The sequence below is a fragment of the Apis mellifera genome, linkage group LG15 (assembly GCF_003254395.2).
Source record: "Apis mellifera strain DH4 linkage group LG15, Amel_HAv3.1, whole genome shotgun sequence".
Lineage (NCBI taxonomy): Eukaryota > Metazoa > Arthropoda > Insecta > Hymenoptera > Apidae > Apis > Apis mellifera.
In genome coordinates, this window is record NC_037652.1 from 4,999,719 (window position 1) to 5,024,312 (window position 24,594).

Consider the following 24,594-nt stretch of genomic DNA (forward strand, 5'->3'; position numbering starts at 1 on the left):
CATCAACACACACCGGCTGCCATCCACTTCTTCCCCCGCAGCCTCCCGTTTCCAGCTCCATTCCAGCCATCTCCCGCCTTCTCGCGGGCCCCTTCCTCCCCCCTCCTCCTCCTCCTCCTCTGCATCTTTGCGGCCCGCACTCCAGCTGCGTGCCCCCCTCCCCTCCCTTCGGGCCTCCTTCGCCTTCTTCTCCTTGTCTCTCCCCCCACTCCTCGCTGTCCACCTTTCGTAGGACTGTTTCTCGAAAACCCGGAATGTTGGAATTCGATCAAGAATTCCGGGTATTTCGCGTTTTTTCGCAGTGTTCAATGATGATTCAATAATGATCGAGATGAATGTTTGACGATTTTAATTAATCGGCGTAATCGTTGCTCGAAGGGTGTACGAATGAGTGGAGATAACGTTAATGGAATTTTTGGTCTTTTTTTTTTTTGAGGGAGGGTTGATCGATAACAGTGGATTCAAAATGTAAGGAGAAAGGGGGAGAGAGGAGTTAAAATATATTTATTACGACGTTGGTAATATTCGTAGGGAGGGGGAGATTAATCGGCGAAGGGTTTTTGCGCCCGCGCGAATGAAATTAATTATTCGGGCTCTCTACGGTTCCGCCGTAATGAACCGCGACTCGGAAACAAGGCCGGGATAAGGATATATCGCGCGGTACACGGGGGCGAATGCAAGAAGCCGAATACCAAAGATTCCTGGAATCACTGCCGTCGGGCGATAAAGCGTTTACACCTGGATCGATTAGCATCTTTCATTAAAATTAATGGGGAATCGATACTAATCCTCCTGCTACGAGCCTACCACGACGCATACGGGGGCGCTAATTAACCGAAATATCTGCGACTGACCGAGATGTATCGTGCGCGTTGGCTTCGGTTTTAGAGATGTTGGCCGTTGCGACGCCTGATGCGAATCACGTGTGATACGATCGATCGATAATCGCGTTTAAAAGAAGTAACGAGTCTCGTATTTCTGCGCGTAGAAATTACATCTGTAAAAATCTACTCTATCTTTCGAGTGTGTAGCTTTATTGAACGTGTAAACAGGTTGTAAGTATATACGATGCAGAAGATAATTCGATATGTAAGTCAAACAAACCGTCATACGATTGTTACGATGTATAGAAAAATATAAATATCAATATGTATGGAAATATATAAAGTATACTCGTTACGTGATAAAAATTGGATTAGAATAGACTTTGGTAAGATTTTTAATCGATGGATTAAGCGAAGAAAGGAATAAAGTTAATCGAATATCGGAGCTCTTCGTCTCTCGAGCGCGTGAATTTTGTGGAGCGTGTGATAGACAAGGAGAGTAAGTAATGCGAGAAGGACAGAGATAGGGTAAAAATATTGAAATCAGCGCCATCTTCAGAGTGCCGCAAATGAAACTCGAAAAGTAAGGATAGAGAATGATTGGAAAAGGACAGAGATAGATTCGGGATTGACCTCTAACGCCATCTCTCGAGTGGAATAAGTACTTCTTCTAAGATGGTAAGATAGAGTTGGAAGAATTAAGGAGCAGCGCCATCTCTCGAGTACGAAAAGTACTTCTTTGAAGTCGATAAGATAGATTTAGAGGAATTAAGAGGCAGCGCCATCTCTTGAGTTTTCTTTTGACGAGGTACCTTTGTTAGTTAAGAGATGGCAGTGATGATCAATTCCTATTGTATCTCTATCCTTTTTCCACTATGTTCTGTCCTTACTTTTTCAGTTTCATTTGCGGCACTCTGAAGATGGCGCTGATTTCAATATTTTTATCCTATCTCTGTCCTTTTTCCATTATTTGCTCTCCTTGTCTATACTTTTTCTTATAGTACGTGATAGGTGATAAAATAAAATTCGATATAAAGTAAGATTTTAAGACGTTACGAATAATTGAAATTTAAACTGTATTTCAATGAAATTACGAATAAAATATAAATGTAAACAACAATTAGAGATATTAATTATTTAACTAATTTATAACTAAACGAATGTAAACAAAACCTTAAATATTTTTATGCACATTCAATTAGTTTTATCTTGAGATAAAACTTTCAAAAGAGCATTAATATTTTCCGAAAGCAAGAAATCGTCCGAGGTCACTTTCGATATATCGATAGTCGTTTCTATGGCGCCATTTAATTTTTTGAACGCGTTCCTCGCAACCACAAGCTCTGTCAAAACGTTCTTGAAAAGTAGCTAAAAACAAGTGTGTGTTAAGTGTTTACCGATTCTGTGTATTGTGATTTGAAAGATTGTGAGCCACTCACTTCGATTCCACCATAATTTGCGATGCCAATACATCCTACGAATCCATTTCCGTGAGTATAATATCCTAACTTCCTTCTTCGCAATCCGAAACAGAAAACTACGTTTTGCTTCCTACACGTATCCACCAATTTATCGACTTGATCGTCTAATCCGTCTAAAATCCGTGATTTTTATTAAAAAATTTTCCATTTCGTTATAAATTTTATATATTTACCTTCTAGTTCAACTTTTTCGATATCAGGGGCGATAATCACGAGTTTAAGCTTTTTCAATTCAACGTGTTTACGAACTTCTTTCAAACCAGAATAATAACGCCGTTTATACTTTGATTTATTTGGATTTTTCTCGTGAAATCTTCTTTGAAGCCTTGTGATTTCTCGTAGGAATTCTTCGAGAGCATCGTTCAAACCTTTCGTTAACGTGTTAGTACAATATCTGTAAGATGTTTGAATTTAGAAAATTATTAAACAGTTTTCATAGTTGACATAATATCAAACGAATTCTAAAAGAAAAAATAAATTTCATCTTCTAGATGAAAATTAGGATAGGATAGAAAGGTTATAATTTTGACAAACGTTTTGATAATGTAATATATATTATTTATTGCGTGTATAATGCAAGTATTAATGAATCAAAAATACAAACATATATTACAATGTCACACAATAGCATTTAAGTGTCATACAAAATATAAAATACTTTAGTGTTTATCATCGTTATAAATAAATTAGAATACTTACTCTCTAAAATTACGAGAAAATTTTAGAAAATTTTTATCATCTATTTCTGTACTAGTTTGAACTTCTGACTTAATATCATCGTTAATTTGAAGAGAAAGAGTCTGTTTAACAATATCATTTTCAATAATATCGGTAATAAAATGAGAAAAATTTGTTCTATTATTTTCTTTCACTAGCCTATTTGTCAATTGCATTCCTTGAATTCCAAGATCATTTATCCTTTCGATTACATCAGGTCTGTGACATAGAGTGTTGTCAGAAATATTTATATCGTTTATATTTCTGTAATTTTTATCATACAGTGCCATTGTCCACATATTTCTAACATAGTCTATCTCTGGCTCTGCACTAATTTTCAAAGCATTAAAATCAATAGTATCAACATCTCTACAGATAGCTTCTACTTTCTTACGCTCAAATTCTTCTCTTTTCTCATTATTAATCTGTGCTTTCATATTACGATTTAAAAGAATTATTCTCTTTAATTTCGAAGGTTTTTTGTCTTTAGAAATACAAATTCTAACTTTTCTAAGATCAGAACATTTGTTTTTATCCAATCTACTTGGCACATTGAAACCAAGATTACCCATGTAGAGATTAATCCTTAATTTTGGAACTTGTTTGTTCATTTTATTAGCACATAATGTGTTCTATAAATAAAATTATAGATATAATTCATTGTACTATTGTAAATAATTATTCAATTTTATAAATTCAATAATAATGCACCTGTAATGCTTCTTGAAGATTGATACAAATTTTATTTGATTTCTTGTATCTTCTTAAAAATTTTGATCTTTTTGGTTCCATGCTTGTCTCTTCCATGGGTAACAGAATCTGTATATTGTTAGATGTTGACAAACAAACTTCTCTTGGTATAATTGACTTTTTACCTTTGATATATCTATCACCAAGTTCAGGATATTCAAAATTATTTAAATTTAACATTCTGTCATTTTCAGTAAAAGAATATCTCTGATTAAGTTCTGTCCATGGATCATGAGAATTGCTATTTTCATTTGTACTGAAAAGCATATAAAATTATTATTCAACTCTTTTTTTTTAATATTTCGTAAAATTGCAAAAGTTATGCAGATATACTTACTCAAATGACCATGTCAAATTATCAATCTGTGATTTCTGCATTTTAATATAATTATGTCTAACCATCGTAACTTTCATTTATATAGAAACTAATATTCATAATTGTTATTGCTACCATTTATTAATCGTGAACTACGCAAAACATACGTCACCTACTAAGAATATGTAAACAAAATTATATATTTCGTCATAAACTGATAAATAAAAGATCCTAGATCTGAATTTCTAAATTTAAAAATTCAATTCCAATAACGAATCTGGTAACATTGCGTTTTAAAAATAATTTATATCTCATTTATTTTTATAGAAATCAATTATTTACAGCTAAATAAATTTTATATAAATAATTTTTGAAAATTAGATTTAATAAAAAATTAAATATAGTAAAGATTGGTAAGCCTGATGACCCAATTCCTTAATGAAATAACTTTTATAGTTCTCCGTCAGAGGGTACTAATGTCGTATATAACTGCTTCATTAAATTTCCATAGAATTTATAAACAGAAATTTCTTACAAAGAATTTATAATCATAAATACTTTTATCGAGAATTTCATTCTCTTTATTATTCATAAAACATTAAGCATATATTCGTGTGAAGTTAATTTTACGAACACGAAACTTCTTAGAAAGTTTTAATTAAGCTACATACAAGTATAATAATCTAAATTTTATCAAAAGAATTCGAGAAATTATTTCATAAATTGCCAAACCTAAAACACCGTAACATTGGAAATTTTATGCATTGCCATCTACGAGTAGAAATATCAACGAATAAGACAAATCGTACGCGTTCAATAAATATAATATCTCTTCAACAAATCCTATTCAAATTTGATACGATAAGAATAACTCGTCGACGATTTTATTTTTCATTCCCCATTTTATTTATAACTCTCATTCGTTCAGCCATCCCTTGCGCGATGCATACATTTTTTACGCGCTATTTATATCCAAATAACCACATAATTATCCCAATATTATCTTCCCATAAAATTTCACGAGCCTAACCAAGAGACCAGGCCCGTCAGCCAGAAATCGTTGCATTATCTAAATAGCAATAACAACCCTCTCACGATTACTCTGGACAAATTGCGCTATTTCTTCGGCCTTAGCTTTATCGTCCTTCATAAAATCGGTCGTCTTAACGTCGTTGGCACGTGAAAACGATCCCATCGGGGACGTCGCGACTTTTTCGAAAAAGTATCCCTTATTTTTCTCTTTTCCCTCCTCCCTTTATTTTTCGCGTTTGGCAGTGGTGCTCGTGCGCCGTTCGTCAAGGACCTGCGCACGTGCCACCGGCCTGGCGGACCGATGAAAATCAATAATTTCCAGGGTATAAAAGATCCTGTTTCCGTAACGTGGCCACCTCTTTGAGTTCCGGTGATCGGTGTGTCGCGCACCTCGGCCTCGAACGTGTTAGTGGCTCTTCTTCTCCGTTTTTTTCCGATCTTTCTCTCTGTTCCATCGAAGAGGTATACAAGCAGGTAGTCGATTAAGTGGATTAGCGTATAAGGTACCCACGCACCGGCATAGTGCGTATGCCGGTGTTTAGCGATAAGTTTCACACCCATCCCGTGGTCACACGGACGATTTCCGTGTTTTTCACCCCTTTTCGAAAAAGCTCTATCGAGGCGTCGTTTAAAATTAATATCGATTTTTCTAAATTTTTCTTTCTTATTTTTTCTCTCTTTCTCTCTTTTAATTCATTCGATGTTTTCTCATTTTTCATGCGTTTTAGAAAATTCATTCTTCGCTTCGATCAAAGGGAGATGATATATCCCGACGCCTCGAAGAGCGTATCGTTATCGCGTGGCCTCTTCGAATACCGATAATCTATTCGATGGACAAAAGTAAATCGGTGGAACGATTAAACGACTCGTTCGATCGGTCCATTCCCCGATTAGGACGCCGTAGAAAGTGCAGTTGCACGTGGGCACGTAATCGAACGCGAGCAGGAAAAATACGCGACGACGGATCATTAGTGTGGTTCGAGAAACACTTTCGCCTCGTAAATGGAGTTTGCAAACACGATCGGTATTCGTGGGTCATTGCGATAACGTTCAAACGTCCCTCGCTCCGGAAATCGACCGCACGACTACAATTAATTTATCTAAGAACTTCGAAATCAGAAAGATGAACTTCTTACGAGATTTGATATACATCCACGAGACTGATGGCTTAAGGATTATACACTTCTCTTCTCGATCTCTTTATTATTTTTCAAACACCACGATATAATATATATCTTGCCTTTATTTTTTTTTTTGTTTTCTCTTTCCCTGTTTCTTTGATTTGTTCCACACGGAAATATCGTGTGGCATGGTGTAGGCCTCCTGGGGATCCCCGCCATGTAAAAAAACGGGAACGCGTTCCGGCACAGTACCCCTTGGGTGACGAGGAAAGCTGTGCCATTTTTATGTTCGTTTTTTAACGATAAGTTCAACCGAAACCCAGCTTTCCTTGTTTTCCACCCTTGCTTTTCTTTCTTTCTTTTTTTTTTATTTTTCTTTTCACACAAAACAGTTTATACTAATTTACGAGGACACGCGTGTATACACGTGTTCTTCCAACTTGCTTTCATTCTCGATTCGTAAATTGGTCGAGCGAGACGAGGAGCAACCTGCTCGAAGAGCGTAAGTACACAAAGTGGTTAAAGTATTGTTTCAACGGTTTCAAGAACTTTGAGTTGCTCTCGTCTCGAGCGAAGTAAACTGCTTTCATACTGTGCCACCTCGCTTCAAGTTCCCTTCGTCTTTTCCCTATTCTCTAACTCTTAACCGACGACCCTTCGTTAAGGGAACCATCGTTTCTCTTTTTCAAATAATACTTTGCCTCGGTTTACACGCTCGTAGAACTTCGTAACTTTATATATACTTTTTCTACGAAATAATTATCTATTATATACTTTCACGAAGACAAGACAGAATAAACTACTAGAGTTTACTCGTAATTGATCAATCAATATAATATTTTTACTACAATCGCTATATTAGCTTCTTTCTTTCATTTCTTTTTCATATTTTTCGTCCACAATTTCTACAACTCGTCCAACGCACGATCAATGAAAACATCGTCAACGTTTATAGATTCGCAATTTTTTTTTTCCACGCGCAGTATATAATTTCCCCGATGATTAAAAGCGATTTAAATGCTTGTATCGATTGGAGTTTTGTTTTAATAGGGGAAATTTGTATCTGTTCTCGCCGCATTTCTTTCCAACCGAACATTCCGACTCGTGTTTCCTGGCGCGATAACGATCGGATCCGCTGGAAAGTTTGATTAAAAGCGTGGTCGTAAGGCCACGGGAATGATTCATTGTTCGTGGAACGGGTGCATCGCGTTACTTGAAAAGGTGGTGCTGGAAAAAACCAAGTGGACTGGAGAATCATGTGAAACGTTTTCATTGTTCGATCGTTTCGTTCTTCGATTCTTAATTCTTCTTCTGATATAACGGTATAAAAATATATATGTACGAATTTTTTCCAACCAAATATGTAAAATAAGAAAAAGAAGCATTAAATTAAATTTTATAAAACACCTGTATTAAAATATTTATAATAAAGTTGTACGTTAAATAACATTTTTTTCTTTAAATATATTAAATTGATTTGAAATTTAATTATTACGTCCAATCGATTAATGGAGCAAGAATTGATCGATGTAAACTTAAAGTCATTGGCGTAATCACAAGTTTTGATAATTTAAAATGACATAAATTAATCTAATCGATCGTCCGAATTTAATATAAAACTTTGATCAATCGAACTGTTAAAATTTTGAAAGCAAATCTGAAAAATTAAAATTCATCTCATGCGAGCTTCTTCCCCCAGTTTTTCACCCCTTCCTTGTTCACGCTCGGCCGAGAAGAGTGGATCGATCGAATTGCCTGTTTCCTCCTCGAATCCCTTAGCTTGCACTTTGGATATTGGATTCTCGATTGTTTGCCAACCGAATCGATGCTGTTTACGAGCACTCCCCGTAAAGTGGATTCTCTCCTCTCTCGGTCAGACTATAAATTCATATATAGCATCAAACTCGAGTCTCGAATCTCGATTTTTACCGAATCTCTCTTCCACGAACGTTGAATCGATTCGTCGGATCGTTGTAATCCCCCGGAATCGTGGAGGATTAAGGAAGACATTGGGTCATTGGACATGAAACGGATCGCCGTGATTCAATCCATCAGGCATAAAATTCCGCCGGCCAATTTGTAAGGTTCGCTTAGGCGTGAGAAGGCGAAACCGCAGCGCATTAGCCCGAGCTAAAAGGAAAAAAAAAAGAAGAAGAAGAAGAAGAAAAAAAAAAGCAATTGATTATTATAAAACGACCGGGCAATATCTCCGGCTGCCTACTTACCTACTTATGGATCGCAACTACTGTGGCCGTTTGTGTTTCGAGAAGAGCAGTTTTGCGAGAGAGAGAAAGAGAGAGAAAGAGAGAGAGAAAAACGACGCGAAACACCCTTCGGTAATTTAGAGATCAACGAGTCTCGCGTGATACACCGTTGTTGCACCGTCATCGTCCCATTTCGTTTAACCGGCTTCACCGGCTAATCATCGTTACCACGATGATTATGAGCATGCATTAAGCCTCGTTTTAATCGCGAGATTTTCGTGGAAAGTGGAAATGCAATGCGCGCAGAAACGCGTGATATTCGACATTGATGTCCAAGATGTTCAAGGGGAAAGTAGAAGAGGGATATATAATTGGGCGGGAAATTTGAAATGATACTCGAATTTATTTGTATTGAAATTGTTTATTTTTTTTATCGATGATTTGTAAATAATAACAATTTTTGAAAGCTGGTAAATTTTCGTTTCGGAAAAATATAATTCGAAGAACGGATGAATAATAATTATTGATATCGAGGCTCTTCGTTCTCGAGAAAATCGATTATGAAATTTTACGCGCATGCACTTGAGAGATAAAGTCAATTGAACGTGCTCCTTTATTACGTACAACCAGATTTTAAAATTTCGATTTTCTCTGAGACGAAACGTCGTGTTAAAAATAATCGATTCACTTTTACACGAGGCCTATAAAAAATTCCTTATAACTTTTTGAAGTCTTACTTTCCCTCTCGACATGTTAATTTTCTTCAGAAAATTTATACTTTGATAAAATTCCACGAAAATTTCAAGTATCGCAAAGTTAATTAATTAAGCAACTACACGTGGATCGTGAGGTATACTTACTTAAGAGTAGTTGTAACGAAACTCCTCCTCCTCCTCCTCTTCCTCCTCGTGTACACGGTACATCTCTCGACGAACGAACGAGCTCTTCGACATTGCGAGCACACGCTTGCCCTTTAATCTAATACGTCGATCGCCTATTATTAGCGAAATGCATTGTGTCGCGCGCGGTTTAATCGGGACGTTCGCCGCTAATGGAAGCGGAGAACGCCCACCCAAATCAAATCCGTGGAGAGGACAGGGTGTCGAGGCGTAAACGTTCGTGGCGTTTAGTCGAGGAGAAGCCTTCGCTTCGCCTTTGAGCGGATGCATCGCGATAATAGATTGTTTGTTCGAGGGAAACAACCACGTCACGCGATGCTTCAAACAGAGCGTTGCTCTGCGATTAATATTGTCGTGGAACGAATCTTCTCTCGGATGTGCCATTATATCTGTTGGAACTCCATTCTTTCAACGTAATATTTATTGGATCCTATCGTGTGTTACGCTCTCGGATCTCCAACGATTATTTCATCTGAGAAATTGGACATTTCATAGACGAATGAATCGGAACGGATTGAATCATTAATAATTACGAAATTAAGACGTCACACGTAAGTTGATTCGTGAACGTGTTATATAATTTAATTTTATTTAATATCGCCGTGGAACAAATTTTGCTTTTAGATCAACTGATGGTTTCTGATTAGAAAGGCGATTAATATTTTCACGGAATGGAAAATTTCATTGGACGATCGAATTATTGTGAATTATTGACTCTCGAACGAGTCTCGTTGGTATATACGATCGATCGAATCGAAGTATTATTCGTGGAATGATATTATCGTGGAATAAAATACGTTGGACGGAGCGGAACGAGAAGCAGAATTGGAGCGTTATTCGCGGTTAGTATTGTCGTGGAGCATTGAATTTCGTTTGAATACGTCCATGATAGGACGCATCACACCGTTGGAAAGAGCATCGAGCGCATTGTACATGCTAATGTAATCTCGTAGGAGGGAAACTTGGCATCGAGAACCTTTCGATACCATTGTGAAGAGATATATACAGATGCAACGAGATCCAACTTCGAACGCGAGAGAGAGAGCCCCCTCGAGTGGGACTTTAGTTAGTTTCGAGGGTCTTTTTTTCAGGGACCGGATAATTGAATCGTGATGAATGTAGGCGATGCCTCGTCAGGATACAATATGTCTATAGAGGTATTAGATCGAGGAGAGAAATTTGTTCGACCTCAATTGTAAGTACGTGCGATTCTTCGTGGGGTTATTTTTTTGCACAGTGGATACCTCTTTTTTTCGTGCGAATCTTCTTATGCGAATAAAATATTTTTCGTCTCTCCTCTTTTTTAATTGCGCATTATCATCATTGATATAAAAACTAATAATTTTTTGTTACATTTTTTTCTCCCGTGAGAATTTCATACAATTCACCGGAATCTACTAATGATCATTAGCGACGAGGATTATTGGGTGTAGAATTTTATAAGAAATTTTTATCAGGGTCATCCATATTTCTCACGGCAAACTCAACGGCAAAAAAGATCACGTGGAAGAAACAAGTTAAAGTCGAAACGTAACCGAACCGTAAGTAATAAATATTTCGAGGAAATAATCGATCGATGCTCTCCCTCCCGTCCTCGCAGTTGTACAGGAAAAACAGTTATAAGATTCCAAGATTATTCTATGAAATAATACCCGAAGTTTCGCAAATTTCTCAATTTTTTTTTCTTTTCTTTCATATCGAAAGATTTCGAGATTCGAGCAATTATTGTAAATAACCTTAGCCGTGATCGTAAAGTGGATGCATATAGAATCCAGCCACCGAAATTTACCACACGTATCCACATAGAGAATTTTTACCACGGTAAAACGCAACGTTTCGCGGAATATACGAGGCGGCTCTCTGGAGGCATGTGCGGTGTGGCAAGTCGCGCGGAACGCATTATTTTCCTTTGGCAGGCTTAAAATATGTTGTTATGCCGGGGAACGGGAATGGGATGAAGGGAGAAGGAGAGAGGAAGCTTAAACATTTCGTACGTTGCGTATATACCGCGGAAATGAGGACGCTCGATGAAGCAGGGGGAACGACGAGACTTCACTCGTTCGAACACGCCTTCGAATTAGCGGACGCGCGCGTTAAGATGATATCGTTCTAACTTAAAGAGAAGAACTTCTTAAGAAACCACATCCTCTCGTTATTACATATGGAAAAATAATCGCGAATTTTTTTCCTTCATTTCGCGAAAACTAAGTTTTAATATGTTTGTTACGAGTTCGAATATATATATCTTGTTCTCTGAGAAGATTTTTCGAAGATTTAAGAAAAACAAATGCAGCGAAGAATTAGTCTTTGTTTTCACTTTTCGTTCCTTCATAGATTTTCCTCGAATCCTTTCCTCGAGTTTCTAATATAAGTTTGAAAAGAGGAGAATTTCGATCCACGGAGACGCAAATCTTTGCAATTACCTCGTGGCGGCACGCGATTCCGTACGTATCGTTTATTCCGAGTAATTGCTTCTTTAATGGAGACCGATTTCGAGGCCGTGCAAACTTTCTCGACCCGTCTAAAGTCAATTTGACGACAGTTAAGTAAATTTAGGTTTCTTGGACAACCTTGAGCCGAAGATGTAATTCGTGTCAAGCAATCCTCGGCCGTGCATCCTCGTGATCTTCTTGTCATGTCTTGCGGTTTCGGGCTGAATCGCGAAACTTTAGACTATTTGCAATATTGTTTATTTATCTAGGAATCGTCGTATTATTTCTCAAAATAAGAAATAGAAGAATTTGATGAATTCTCTTGAAATTTGCGATCATTGTGAAAAGATCGTATACGTAATACGTGTGCAATCATCGTGTGCATCACGTTTCAATCATCATCCATATTATAAAAGAAAAAGAAGAAAAAAAAAGGATACAGAGAGTTATCGATTGAGAATCCCAAATTTTCATACTCCTTCCACTTAAATAAATTTATACAAGAATAAAGCAAGATTTATACCAATCGTATACAATCGTCACACATGGAACAATAATCATATATCATTCCAATTACACAAGAGATTAAAAAAGAGAAAAAGAAAATAATATAATGAAATTAACAATCGTCGTATATCGTCGCAATAATCGTATATCTCTCAGGAAATTACCAGAAATTAATTGACTCGGGGGAGGAGATTGGAGAAAAATCCGAAAAATATTCTTCGTTTCACTTTACGACCATTGTGTTTAATAAAATTCCGAAAAAAGATACAGGCTAATTAAAACGAAAGCGGGAGCCTGGAAAGCTGAGAGAGGCGGCTGTAACGGGCGGCAGGGTGGCCGAACACAATGTCCATTGCGCAGCCTGTACCGTTATTTTTTTATGTTTACAACGTGGCCACGTTCGAGGCCCTGTTACGCAACTTTCGTAACTGTATATCGCGTATACCGTGTCACGGGATCAACCGAAGAGATATATCTGGCTTCGAGGGGCGAGCTTCCATCGAGAACTTACGATCCTCCTTCTGTACATATCTGTATGTGTGTGTGTGTGTGTCAGGATACAGCGCAGTCATCGTTCAAGCCTCGATAAATCGCCGTTTCGATACGCGCGATTCGACCTCGTGAAATACGCGATGACAACGTTTACCCCGCTTTGCTTCCTTGTTACCTCTCCAGATTCTCCAAGTGGAATAAGAATTACACGAGTTGGTTACTTCAAGTAGAGTAGAATAATTAACTTTCTTCCTGCTACGAAAGCAGTTGCACTCCCATTCGTCAGATTCCGTAATTCGAATCGTTCGAACGATTCACTCGTGAAACGAATTATATATCTTGGAATTTTTTTGTGAATTTTCTATATTATAAAAAATTCTATATTATAAATTTCTTTAATTTAACAGCTTCCCTTTCTCATTTTATTAAATTTACACTCTATTATTATATCTCTCGTTTATTCGTTTACATCTTTTGCATATTATGGCAAATTTGATTCGAATGGATCTTTCAACTGTTGCGGCTAATTTTGACCGGAAGCAGCGTGGACGCGGGGCGTCGCGACGACACGCCAGTTCCGCGCTCTTAGATTAGAGAATTCGCTTTATGCCCGCCGATACTTTGCATAGAAATTGCCTCGACCCAATTCACAAAGCCGGGGAGAAGCTCGAAGATACCCGAGGTACTCACCAACCCTAATTCATTCGCTCCATGCAAATGCGGTCGTTATTGGGTGGCCGTACTTTCCTTACTTCTCAAGTGTTCCACATTGATTGAATTTTAGCCGAGGCCTCTTTTACAACCCTGCTGGATTTTTTAAACCGATCTTTCTTTTAACAAATTTAAATTTAAATTCCGCTGGCAATTAAATAAGGATTGATTTATATATAATAGAATTCGATCTCGTCACTTCTTATAACAAAACAATGAAATGTTCTATATGAAATCTCGAACGAATCATAAATCTGCATAAACGTCTTTCTTTGCTCGATCAAATCTCATCTCTGGGAGAGATGTAGAAAATATAAAGATATAATCAACTGAACTTTTCAATCAAATCTCAAACGTTTTTCTTCCTACGATAAAACCCATTAAGAACAATTCGCTCGTAAATTCTATTATTAGCCGGTATTCTAAATTAACTCGAGGAGCGTAGAACGCATAGAGAATGAAGGGAGAGAGGAGGGAGAAAAAGAAGAAAAAAAAAGTAAGAACGTTTCGAGGAAATTTCCCTGTTCTCGAGATTCAACGCGTCTGGCAACGTTCCCTCCGTGGAATCGAGACGAAAGATTTTTGTTCCCAGCGCGCATCACCGAGACGAATGCCTCTGCATCTCGTCTGCGTGCAAACTTTCACCGGTGTCCATTGTCCCCATCGTTATGCCAACTCACACGCGCCGTTTGCGAACGCTCCAAGGCTTTCATTTCGCGAGTGACAGTCTTCTTTTCCATTCACCGATCCTCGTGGACGATTTCTTTTGCCGGGCCACCACCTGGAACCACCGCCTCCAGTCGAGGCCGATCGATAATTTTCGAAATCCCTCGAGATCCACGAGAATCGTGGACGGTTCTCCAAACTCCATCTATCTGTATATCCGTTTCGTCGAATATCATTATCGCTTCCTTCCTGAGGATCGTCAAGCGGTCGCGTTTAACGAGATTCCCATTTAGAGTTCCCGTTTTAGAGTGTGTGTAACACAAGCTAACAAGGATAGGTAAGGTAATTTTACAATTTCTAAGTTTCTAAAGAAATCCTCTAAGATCCTAAGAGGAAAGGATGAGTGATCCGTGGAGAGAGAGTCGTTCACTTGACTCCAACCTCGTTTCTCACGCGTAAATGGGGAGAACGATTTGCTAAGAGAATGGCTAACCGTTCACCTCGGGGGCCACAATCTTTTTCTCCTTGCTCCTCGTGCAGCCACTTGTCCATGTCATCCCCGAAATTGCATTGTTGCACGCGAACAGAGACATCTCGTTTACGAAAAGAAAGAAAGAAAACCTTCCCCTCCGTGTTATCCTCTTACGTTTCTTACATCTCTGCTTTCGAAACGATGCAAAAAGTCCCCGTTTCGACCAGTCGATTAGAAACAATTGAAAATTCACCCGAAGCGAAGCGAAGGAAATTACTTTCAAGCGAGGTTATCGCTCGATTTGATTCAGGGTATCGAGTTATTCTCTTCGATAATAAAAAAATTAGAATTAGAAACGAGGCGAAAAAATTGAAAGTTCAACGAAACGAGCGAACGTCGTCATCATCCTCGAAATCTGTCTATTAAATTCAACCCGAACTGCTTCAATTGATCGAAGCAATCATCTCGAGATTCAAATATTTGACCAAGATCTCGGCCACCCGAAAATGGAAAAAGCTCAGAGACTCGCACTAGGGTACGTCGCTTTCTCGACCGCTCGCCTTTAACGAATTACGAGCACGTATCGCGTGAGGAGATATTGCAAAAGAGTTTCGAAACACGCCTCGATTATTCCGGGCCCATCTGGCGCAATAACGAAAAACCGGGGACGGCGGATCTATAGGCGATAAATCATGGAGTAAAAACAACGTACGAGGTTCGTATTTCGAACAATGAAACGGGGTGAAGGATCGCGGTTATTCGAGGCCATCGGGGCCCTACGTGACATCGAATAAATGGAAACTCCGATAAAGGGCAAAAATGGACATGCATGGTAAAATTACGTTTCGAAGAAAGAAACGTAACACCTTGCCCGATCGAAACATTTATCCGAGCTCTCTTCGATTTAAAAAAAAATCGTGCGAAAAGAGGGGAAGGAGGAGGGGAGGAGAAGGAATGGATTTTTCCTCGCGGCGAAAGCTCCCCTATTTCTAAACCGGAAGTTATCGAGGGGTGGAGATCCGGATGGAGCCGTTTTGTCGAGGAATAAAGCGGAACTTCGCCCAATCGGGCTCCAATCGCGACAAACTTTCTCCGCTATTCTCCTCTCAGAGACCACGCTTCGTTGCGCTTTCGAGGCTTCTCGAGCCTGTTATTACGATTGATCTTCTAACTTTGAAGGGATTGGAAGAATCTGATGGAAAAAACGTTAATATCGATTTCATTTATTGTGATTATTGTGTCGTACTGCGTTTTGGAAAGTTGGAGCAATATCTTCTCCAAACTTGATGTTTCCAAGTAGTTTCCAATATATTAATCTTTCAACTTAAGCAAGTCTTTACACGTATAATATATATATATATACATGTTTCTTTCACTTTTGTATCCCAACAGCGACGTTTTTCACTCTTAATTACGAGAAGAATAAAGAGAATGTAAATTAAAAAAGGAACCAGAAGAAGAAGAGGGAGAGGGAATTATTGTCAGTTTTCAACCTTCCCTTCAAGGTTCTGTCGTCCAAGCTTCCAGAACAAGGCCATTGGGGATTGTTTTCGACGTTTCGCGAAAACGGGAACACGCGTCGTACAATTGTACGACGAAGATCGTTGCCCGTGGCAAAACAATAGGCCGACACGCTTCCACCCGCGACTTCCATCTGCTTTCTTTTTTCTTTTTTCTTTTTTTACTGCTTCCTCTTCTTCATTCAGTTTTATTACGAAACCGCGTATGTCCTCTCCCCCTACACTTTCATCCTTCTCCTTTCCATTTATCACTTCTCGAAATCACAATTGGTGGTATTGCGCAATCTTCTTCTTATTCTTCTAGGTCGCAGATAACAATCATCCGTGTCGAGGTCGACAAATTTTACATATTCAATGTTTGCTAATTTTTATCACTCGGAAAAGAAACAATTTCGTATATATATATATATATATCTAAAATTTTCTCAAAATTTTCTTTCATCCATCGTGATTGCAACGAGGTATATATACTCATCGATTATTTAGTTATTGAATAGTCAAACAAGAATTAACGAAAGATTTCGTATCGTAAAAAGAACGTTCAAAAAAAGCGAATCAGAGTTCGTACGATAAAATTTTCTTTACTAATAAGATATAAACTTTTATATTCGAATCGAGATTATTGAAATCCGAGCAAAGCATTGGAAACGTGTGTCTGCGCAACGAGAAGTCAAAATATTGTACCGTATTGTATAAACCTATTCAAAGTGCATTCGTCGTGCAGTGTACAAAGCGGAATGATCAGAGGAATGTTGGATCACGGCCAGATCCATCGCGGCGCGAATCGTCCCGATGAAGATACCGAGGCTTAAAAACTCGAAATACCAAGCAAGATTGAGCGAAGATCGGGCCTAAGATGAAGCGATTCCGTGAGACTTTTCTGAGAATCGAAATGTGTGCAAGCGTTAAGTTAAGATTTTTACAGCCGAATGTAGGCACGATCCTTACTGGGCCAATGCAGTTTTACAGAACGGAACGGGCGTTCTCTCCGTTTCCCGCTTTTTAATTGGCCTCGGGATGATAAATCTTGGCGAGCTCGCTTTAATTGCGCATCGCGGCTCATGATATATTTATCTCGATGAAAGATTCGATGTTGGTAAATTTCGTCAATTATGCAAATTGCGAATTTCTTCGCGTTCGGAATTAAGGCGTGAGATAGTGGCGCAATTACACGGATCCATCCCATATTTTTCCTTAACGAATTAACTCTTCTCGTACGAGGGAAACGAATCTATTATGTTATATCTCTTCCTAGTGTAGATACGCTGCCTGACAATCTTTACTTTCGATCGTTTTAAATTGATCGTTTAAATTACTTACTTACCTTAATGTGAGAATCTTAAATTGATCTCTCTGAAAAGGAGCACGATCGAAGCGTGATCGAATCAACAGCAATAAACAAATAACGAAAAATCAAATTTTTTCCAAAGAATAAAAGTGATGGGTTTTTAGAAATTCTTTTTTCTAGAAAAGTGCAATTGAGACATGTTAAAGATGACAGGACAGTTATATAAGTTAGTTGTAATATCGTCGTTTTCCCTACGCCTTGCCTCCTAACAAATTAATATCTCCCCTAGGAAATGTTTCTCCTTGTATTTATCATCATTCCGGTGTTCCCCTCGTGTGGTGAACGGATGCGGCGGGAAGCGGGGTCAGAAAATGCCGCTAGAAAATGTGTATTGCGACCCAGTGACACAACGAAGATCCCGGCAACCGTTATCGCGTGTTGCCTCCGCTTTTTCTCCGCGTTTCTGCGACACGTTTCAGGAATGCGTCGACTGTTATCGATGCTGTGCAGTGGTTCTTGATCCTAGCTTCCCAACGCTGTATAGGCTCGGTGGCATGCTAACCTTGGCAGGCGAAACGGCGCAAAAATTCTCGTGAATTATTCTCGGGATCTTTATTTTCCCCTCCTTCTCGATCGAACAATTCTTTTCCGAGGAATTTAAGTCCAGGGGAAATCGAATAATGCATTGAATAATTTTTAGTTGGAAAATAACTGTAACTGGGAAGAATAAATTTTTCAACGAATATGTATAAATTGTTTAAGAAACTTGAAAATCAAATTCAAACGTTTCGAAAAATCTTCTTTGTAGCCACAATTTTCATTCTTCGTCATTACAACCCACGTTGAGAAGAAAATCTGTGTAAATCTTATCTCGATATTATATTAAAATTAAGGAGAGACCGAAAATTAAAAGGCAAATACGGGGAGAGGTATAAATCGCCATTAACACTTGACAAGTGTTCCCTCGACACCTTTCGATTTCTTATAAATCTCTTAAGTTCAAAGACGACGAATCGGACGACGTGAAAAAAAAAAAATAAAGGAAACCGATCGTCACGTCCGCGGTTAACTGTATTTTAATTGTATCGAAAGACGGTCCTCGGTCATCGTTCGAGTTAATTAAAATTTATTGCCGCATCTGGCACGCGTGTGTTTGTTAAGTTTAATGGAAATTCTGGAGGGCGGGTTCTGGTATCGAGCGCTCAATTACAAGGGAATATACGGATGGCTTTAATTTAATCATTAACCGGCCATATCGAACTTCGCGAAAATGAAAAAAGAAAGAAAGAGACAAAAACGAAAACGAGAAAAAAAAAGGGCAGAAATACAAATATACATATGTATAACGAGAAAGTCGAGCGAAAGAGATGAAGAAAAAAAAGAAAAGAGAAGAAAAAGGAACGCGAGGAGAAGGAAAAAGAAAAAAATGGTTCGACTGGTTCGTTCCTCGGCATCGATCGGCCCGTTCGTTCCTCCACTTCCGTCGTTTCTCTGTCCTTGAAAAGCAATTAAACGCAAGTGCGTTCTCGTGAAGGGGCCACGACGAGAACGGGAATACTGTTGGCGACGGCGGTCGATAATTAAGAAGAGAGAGTCGACTCTGCCTTGACTATCTCCTCGACACGTTATGCCAGATCCACACCGAGACCGATCCACTTTAACACGTTCAACGCGTTACCAAAAATCGAAGCGAGTCTCTCTGATGGCGGATATACAGTTTTCCGATAAATAAGTAAAAGACTGTGGCGAAATAGTGAATATCGATGGAGTGGAAATATGTACAGATAACATTTCGTATGGAAGTGTGAATGCGCAAGTAAAGCTGTGGAAAGCTTCTTTCTCATTTTTCACGTTTCAGGTGAAACGATCAATATGACGCGAGCTTACGCGCCTTTGAATAGAAAATCTGCTTGACGCATACGTTGCGTCACGAGTATTGAACGTGTTAATAAACATTACGGATGCTTCTCGGTGTGAAGTAACGCTACTGTTGTATAATATAATTCTATCATACGGTCCAGAGAGGATTAGAACGACCGAGAAGGAGAATGGAACGATTCAAAGCCAATGACACCGTTCCACGGACGTTATTGTGTAGTTTACGGAAGTGTTACAACCGACGTGTAAATCCTCAGCGAGAGAGAGATTCGTGAGTTTTTCATTTGTGATTTTAAGCAATTGTGGGCAGATACGATGAGTCAGAAAAATGTTTGAGAACGTTATTTTACAGAGAAATTCGCGTAATTCGGAAATTTTAATCGCAAATTACAAATTACGTAGAGAAACGATTTTTGAAGGGGAGAAGGATTGGGATGGAATCGACGTTGAAAATTTCAGCATTTTGTCAAATTCTAAATGTATAATTCTTTTTTTTTTGAGAATTGTTTTTGTCATAAGGTTATTAAGAAATTAAAAATCTCTTGCGATGATAAAACAAATTGCTCCATATATATATATATATATATATATATATATATATATATATATATATATTATTCATTGTACAATCATAAAGTTTCATTAAAAATAAAAAATTCATTAACATTTCATTAAAAAATAAAAAGTTGTTGGAATATTTTCGTGAGCGTGTTTCGTGGCTCGTTGCATCTGCGCCGCTTGTCATACATAACATTTAGGTGTTCTTAATTTTGTTAAAAACATAAAATGCGCATTACAATCTTCTTCCTATTACAAATATATTCAATTCATTATCGAAATGATCCATTATTTGCTCCCAACCAACGACTCACAATCATCGAAAACAACCTTCCAGACCAGATCCAGATTCTGAATCTTCTTTCTTTCTAGAAAAAGAAAAACCAAACTGAGAGAATTCGAAGAGGATCTTTATCGAAAGAGGATCGATTTTCAATCAATCTTTCAACAATCCTTCCCTCCACGGAACAAAAACGACTAATCCAAGCGAATTACTACAACTGTAAACACGAAATGCCAGAAAATCGATAGCCAAGCTCAATTACCCACGATGCATCGAGTAAAGTAAATTCAATCCACGTTGTCCCCGCGACCGGCCACGGTCCAAGTGACCCACTTCCGCGGAGGTTGAACAGGGCGAGGAGGGGAGGGACGCGGAGGGTGAACGAAAACGGGCGATTCTCGAAGGGAAAGGGAAGAATCGTGCGTGGCCAGTTCCGTAAAGGGGACCTTTCAACCGCTCCTCCAATAAAACGAGCCCGGCCTCACCGTGGAAATTCCTCCTCGACACGGTCGTAAAGCTGCCATCGCGCCCGTGTCAATTAGGGGCGCGCGCGCACACACGCCACGAAAATTCGACACGAGGCGAATGGAATCGAATTTCTGCCTCGTGCCAGTTTCCGCCATCGACGGAATCAAGGTCGTGGTTCCTGGAAACGTTTTTCCCCCCCCGCAATATTCGGCGAGAAAGCTCTCCAGCCAGCGGAGAGTTTATCTAGTTTCTCGAGTCGGGAACGGATATCGATTCCATTAAGCACGATGTTGTTGCTAAATTCTGTTATATCGTAGTTAATGCGTTATCGTATCGGGCATCGTATTGGAAATGTTCCTCTCCAAGTAAAGCTAATATGTCGTGCGTAGCTCTTAGCGTATCGAGTTGGAGGGTCGTAGAAAGATCTTGATATTTAGAAATTCTAAATATATATTTTTTGGAAGCTATAGTAATTATTTAACGTTGCGTCAATTACCTACCTACGTATGATTTATCGGAGGATAAGATTACAATTTTGTATTCCGCGATGAATAATGTGCTTCATTATATCGTCAGATACACTTGGCATTTTAATAATTAATGAGGTTACATTATAATATAAATAACAAATAATTCTTATCATTTTTCCGACTTGATCTTGGCGATAACACTTAATAAATCGATCTTTGATACAAAATTTTCAATTCGAACTTCGATATATAAAATAGAAAAATAAATAAGGAAGTCTGGACTTCTTTTCCAAGAACAGGAAACAGCTTCATAATTGAAATCTCAATATCCGGTTTTTAAAACACCGTCGTATTCCCGTGTTCCTGGATCACTCGTATTCCTAAACCACTCTGTCAGTGTTCCACTCGGCGCTAAAACTCTCAACCCTCTCGTGAATCTCGTATATTCGTAGCCGAAGAAGCCCCACACGCGCAATTAGCAAAGCCCCCTTGTACGGGGAGGAGGAGGAGGAGGAGGAGCTGGAACGAGTGGGCCGGTGCCTAATTAAAATTTCACTTAACACGCAACGTTGCAACCTTAACAAGCTCGCGGAACGGCTTGCATTGCTACATTTTTCTCCACGAAATACTCCTTCTGGACCACCCATTCTATCTGCGACAGAATCCATCGAACTCGAAACACTCTTGTTGCGCGTCGTCGAGGCGCGTTCTCGCTCTTTTCTCTCTTCCTTCTTTTTCTCTCTCTCTCTCTCTCTTATTTTCTACTACACCGCTACTCTTATAACGAGACCGCAATTAACGAGGCCAGGCCGGGAGCACCAGCAATTTCGAGCATTCGTGTAACGTCGATGGGTGAAAGGCGGGGAAGGGGAGAGGAAGAGGATCGTTTCTAAGTCATGCCATCCGGCCCCGTGGTAAATTCCGTCCGGCTCGGCTAATCGGCTGCGCGCATCCCAAATGAGCCTGATCCCCCGCAGAGGGTTGCACCATGTATTTTAAACGTATGCAAAGCTGAAGATTGGCCGCACGATTTATGCCGTAATGTTGAAACCGGATTTACCGCGCGATACAATTACGCGAGAACGGGTGCAGCATCCTGGCTGAAAATTAAATTGAACGAGGAGAGATTGGATTTGGTGCGTAATAAAGGGTTGAATGGAGGATTGTTGATTTTGGTGGATGGATAAGAGAGGGCAGTGAGACAGTTTCTGGGAATTGTCTTGCAGAGATTGGATAAAATGATATTTTTGAAAAATAAAATAAAGCAAATGTTATGAGTTTATAAATATTTTTTATAAATAGTTATAGCTCTTACTTCAGATACATCTCTAATTGAATAACAATAATAAGAAATAAAAATGGTGTGCACGTGTATGTATGTATTAAAAGAATATTTCAAGATTTAGTAATTGAATTGTAGAGAATTATTATTTTTTGGCACCGAGTTTCTGGAACTCACCCTTTTCCAAAACTAGCTACGTGACTAAATATACAGAATGTTGGATAAATCTTAAACGAATCCTGTGGCAACCTCTTCACATCGAAAATCTTGTTACTACAAATTTTGAACAAGTCCATTTCGTATTAATCTATTATTGTAATCCCGGTTGTCAAAAGAGGAGAAGAAAATATGGATCGATCAATTCGGGATGATGTGTAATTCTTCTCTCGATCCTTGAGAACGATTTCTCTAATCCGATAAATATATTATCTCGAAGATAACTCGAAGAGGAAACATCTTGTTGCTCTTGTTACTACATGATGCATCTTGGGCATCGATCGCATGAACGGGTCACGGTGAAAAAAAAAAAGAAAGAAAGAAAGAAAGAAAGCGATTGTCGAGGAGAAATTCCTTTTTCAAGTCCTGTCGGACCTCCGCTGCTGTCCGACTGGGAACAATGGAATCAACGGCGGCCGCGATATACGCGACGCAAGTGTACCGTGAAAAGAAAATGCATCTCGGCCGCGTGTTTCGAAAGATCTCCTCGAACTTCGTTGAAAAAAGAAAAAGAAAAACAAAATTATTCTATAAATTCTATAAATTTCGTCTCGAAGAACGTAGAAAAATTCAAATTTACCGGCATATTTCAATCGAATCCTTCCCTTTCCTAAATCTAAATCATTATCATCGTGCTACTTGTACGTAATAATTTTAACGTAATGATTAAACGCGTGTCCGTAAGAAAAATTTTAGGTTAGGTTTGCGTCACGTGGAAAGCAGGGAACGGTTTACCGGTAGAGCTGGTCGAGTTTGAGGGATATCGATGGCTCGAGTCAAGTTTCTATTACGGTCAGATAATAATAGGAGATTACAAGTGAAACTTGCTCGAAAGGTTAAGAGGCGGTGGAACAGAGAGCGCAAACCCACGGAAAATGGGTTAATTAATCGTGTCAATTGTCCATTTACCACCTGGACGAAAAAAAAAAAAAAAAAAAAAAAAGAAAAAAATCTCGGTTTCATTAGACGTTTTACCCGACATTTCCACTCTGAATCACGGAACTTTTACGCGCGGCAAGGACTTCTCGTGCAAGGAATCCTCCATATAATAATAACATTTCCATTCGCCTCTCTTTTCCTCGTTCTCTCTCGCTTCTAGTATCTAGCTCATCGCAATATATCTCGGCTCACGCATGCGCAATTAGTGGACGCGTTTAACACAAAGCAGGCGGTTTAATTAACGCGCCAATTTTCAACGGGTCGTCGAGTTATCATCCGGTGAAAAACGTCGCGATATTTTCACCGGATAAGATCGAATCTCCTTTCGAATCTTACAAACTCTCCGTTTGTTAATCAACGTGATGAAATCGAAACGATAACGATGCAATCTCGTTAAAGTTATATACACTCTCCGCGACAAAACGATATAGCACACTCTATAATTTTCAACGTTTCCTAGCTATTAATTTTATTTTAAAAAGGAATATTAATAATATAAAAAACGATATATTTGACGAAAATTCTTGGGACGAAATTATAATTATAATTATAATTATAATTATAATCATCTTTGGAATATTCTCTCTTAGTTAAAAAAAATTTTAAACCTGGTGGTTTAATATTTTTCCATATTATTAAGAAAGGTATATATTTTATATGGTTTTATAATGCATAAAATTTAGATATATTGCATTGTCTCGAGACGATCATAAGGTACACACGATCGTTTTGTCGCCGAGTATAAGTCCATTACATTACTAGTAGCGTGACTGTTCACAATATGAATATTTTACCTTGTTAACCTCGCGACAATGTAATTATCTTCTGGTAAATACGATCAAACGATAGCCTTTAAATATCCGCAGCCGTGAAACGCGTGTTAATTCCTCTCGTGCTAATTGGTCTGTCGGCAATTATCCGCGCGGCGTTAATCCTCGTGCGGGATATCGAAACTAAAAAGTTTCTCCTGTGCCAGATAATCTGCACGAGGAACTTCAACAACAATATGGTGAACGCGTGTGCGCGTTCGGAATCGGTTGTTATTTCCCCGGCACCACTTACGCACCA

The 24,594-nt window shown here is 38.7% G+C and overlaps 2 protein-coding genes across 2 annotated transcripts in view; one reads left to right on the top strand and one right to left on the bottom strand.

The window, feature by feature from the left end:
• Positions 1–1,883: 1,883 nt before the first annotated feature.
• On the bottom strand, positions 1,884–4,290 carry LOC726417. Its single transcript, XM_001122154.5, has 6 exons — positions 4,110–4,290; positions 3,734–4,028; positions 3,005–3,654; positions 2,479–2,699; positions 2,264–2,418; positions 1,884–2,192 (listed from the first exon to the last, which is right to left on the bottom strand). Exons 1-6 carry the CDS (start codon positions 4,184–4,186, stop codon positions 2,019–2,021), a joined length of 1,572 nt encoding a protein of 523 aa, XP_001122154.3. The 5' UTR covers positions 4,187–4,290; the 3' UTR covers positions 1,884–2,018.
• Positions 4,291–5,454: 1,164 nt separating this feature from the next.
• Positions 5,455–24,594, top strand: part of LOC410624 (serine proteinase stubble) — a 73,676-nt gene continuing 54,536 nt past the window's right edge. Inside the window, exon 1 of the mRNA XM_026445339.1 lies at positions 5,455–5,594. The gene's annotated coding sequence lies outside the window, so the exon portion shown is untranslated. The remainder of the gene's footprint in view (positions 5,595–24,594) is intronic.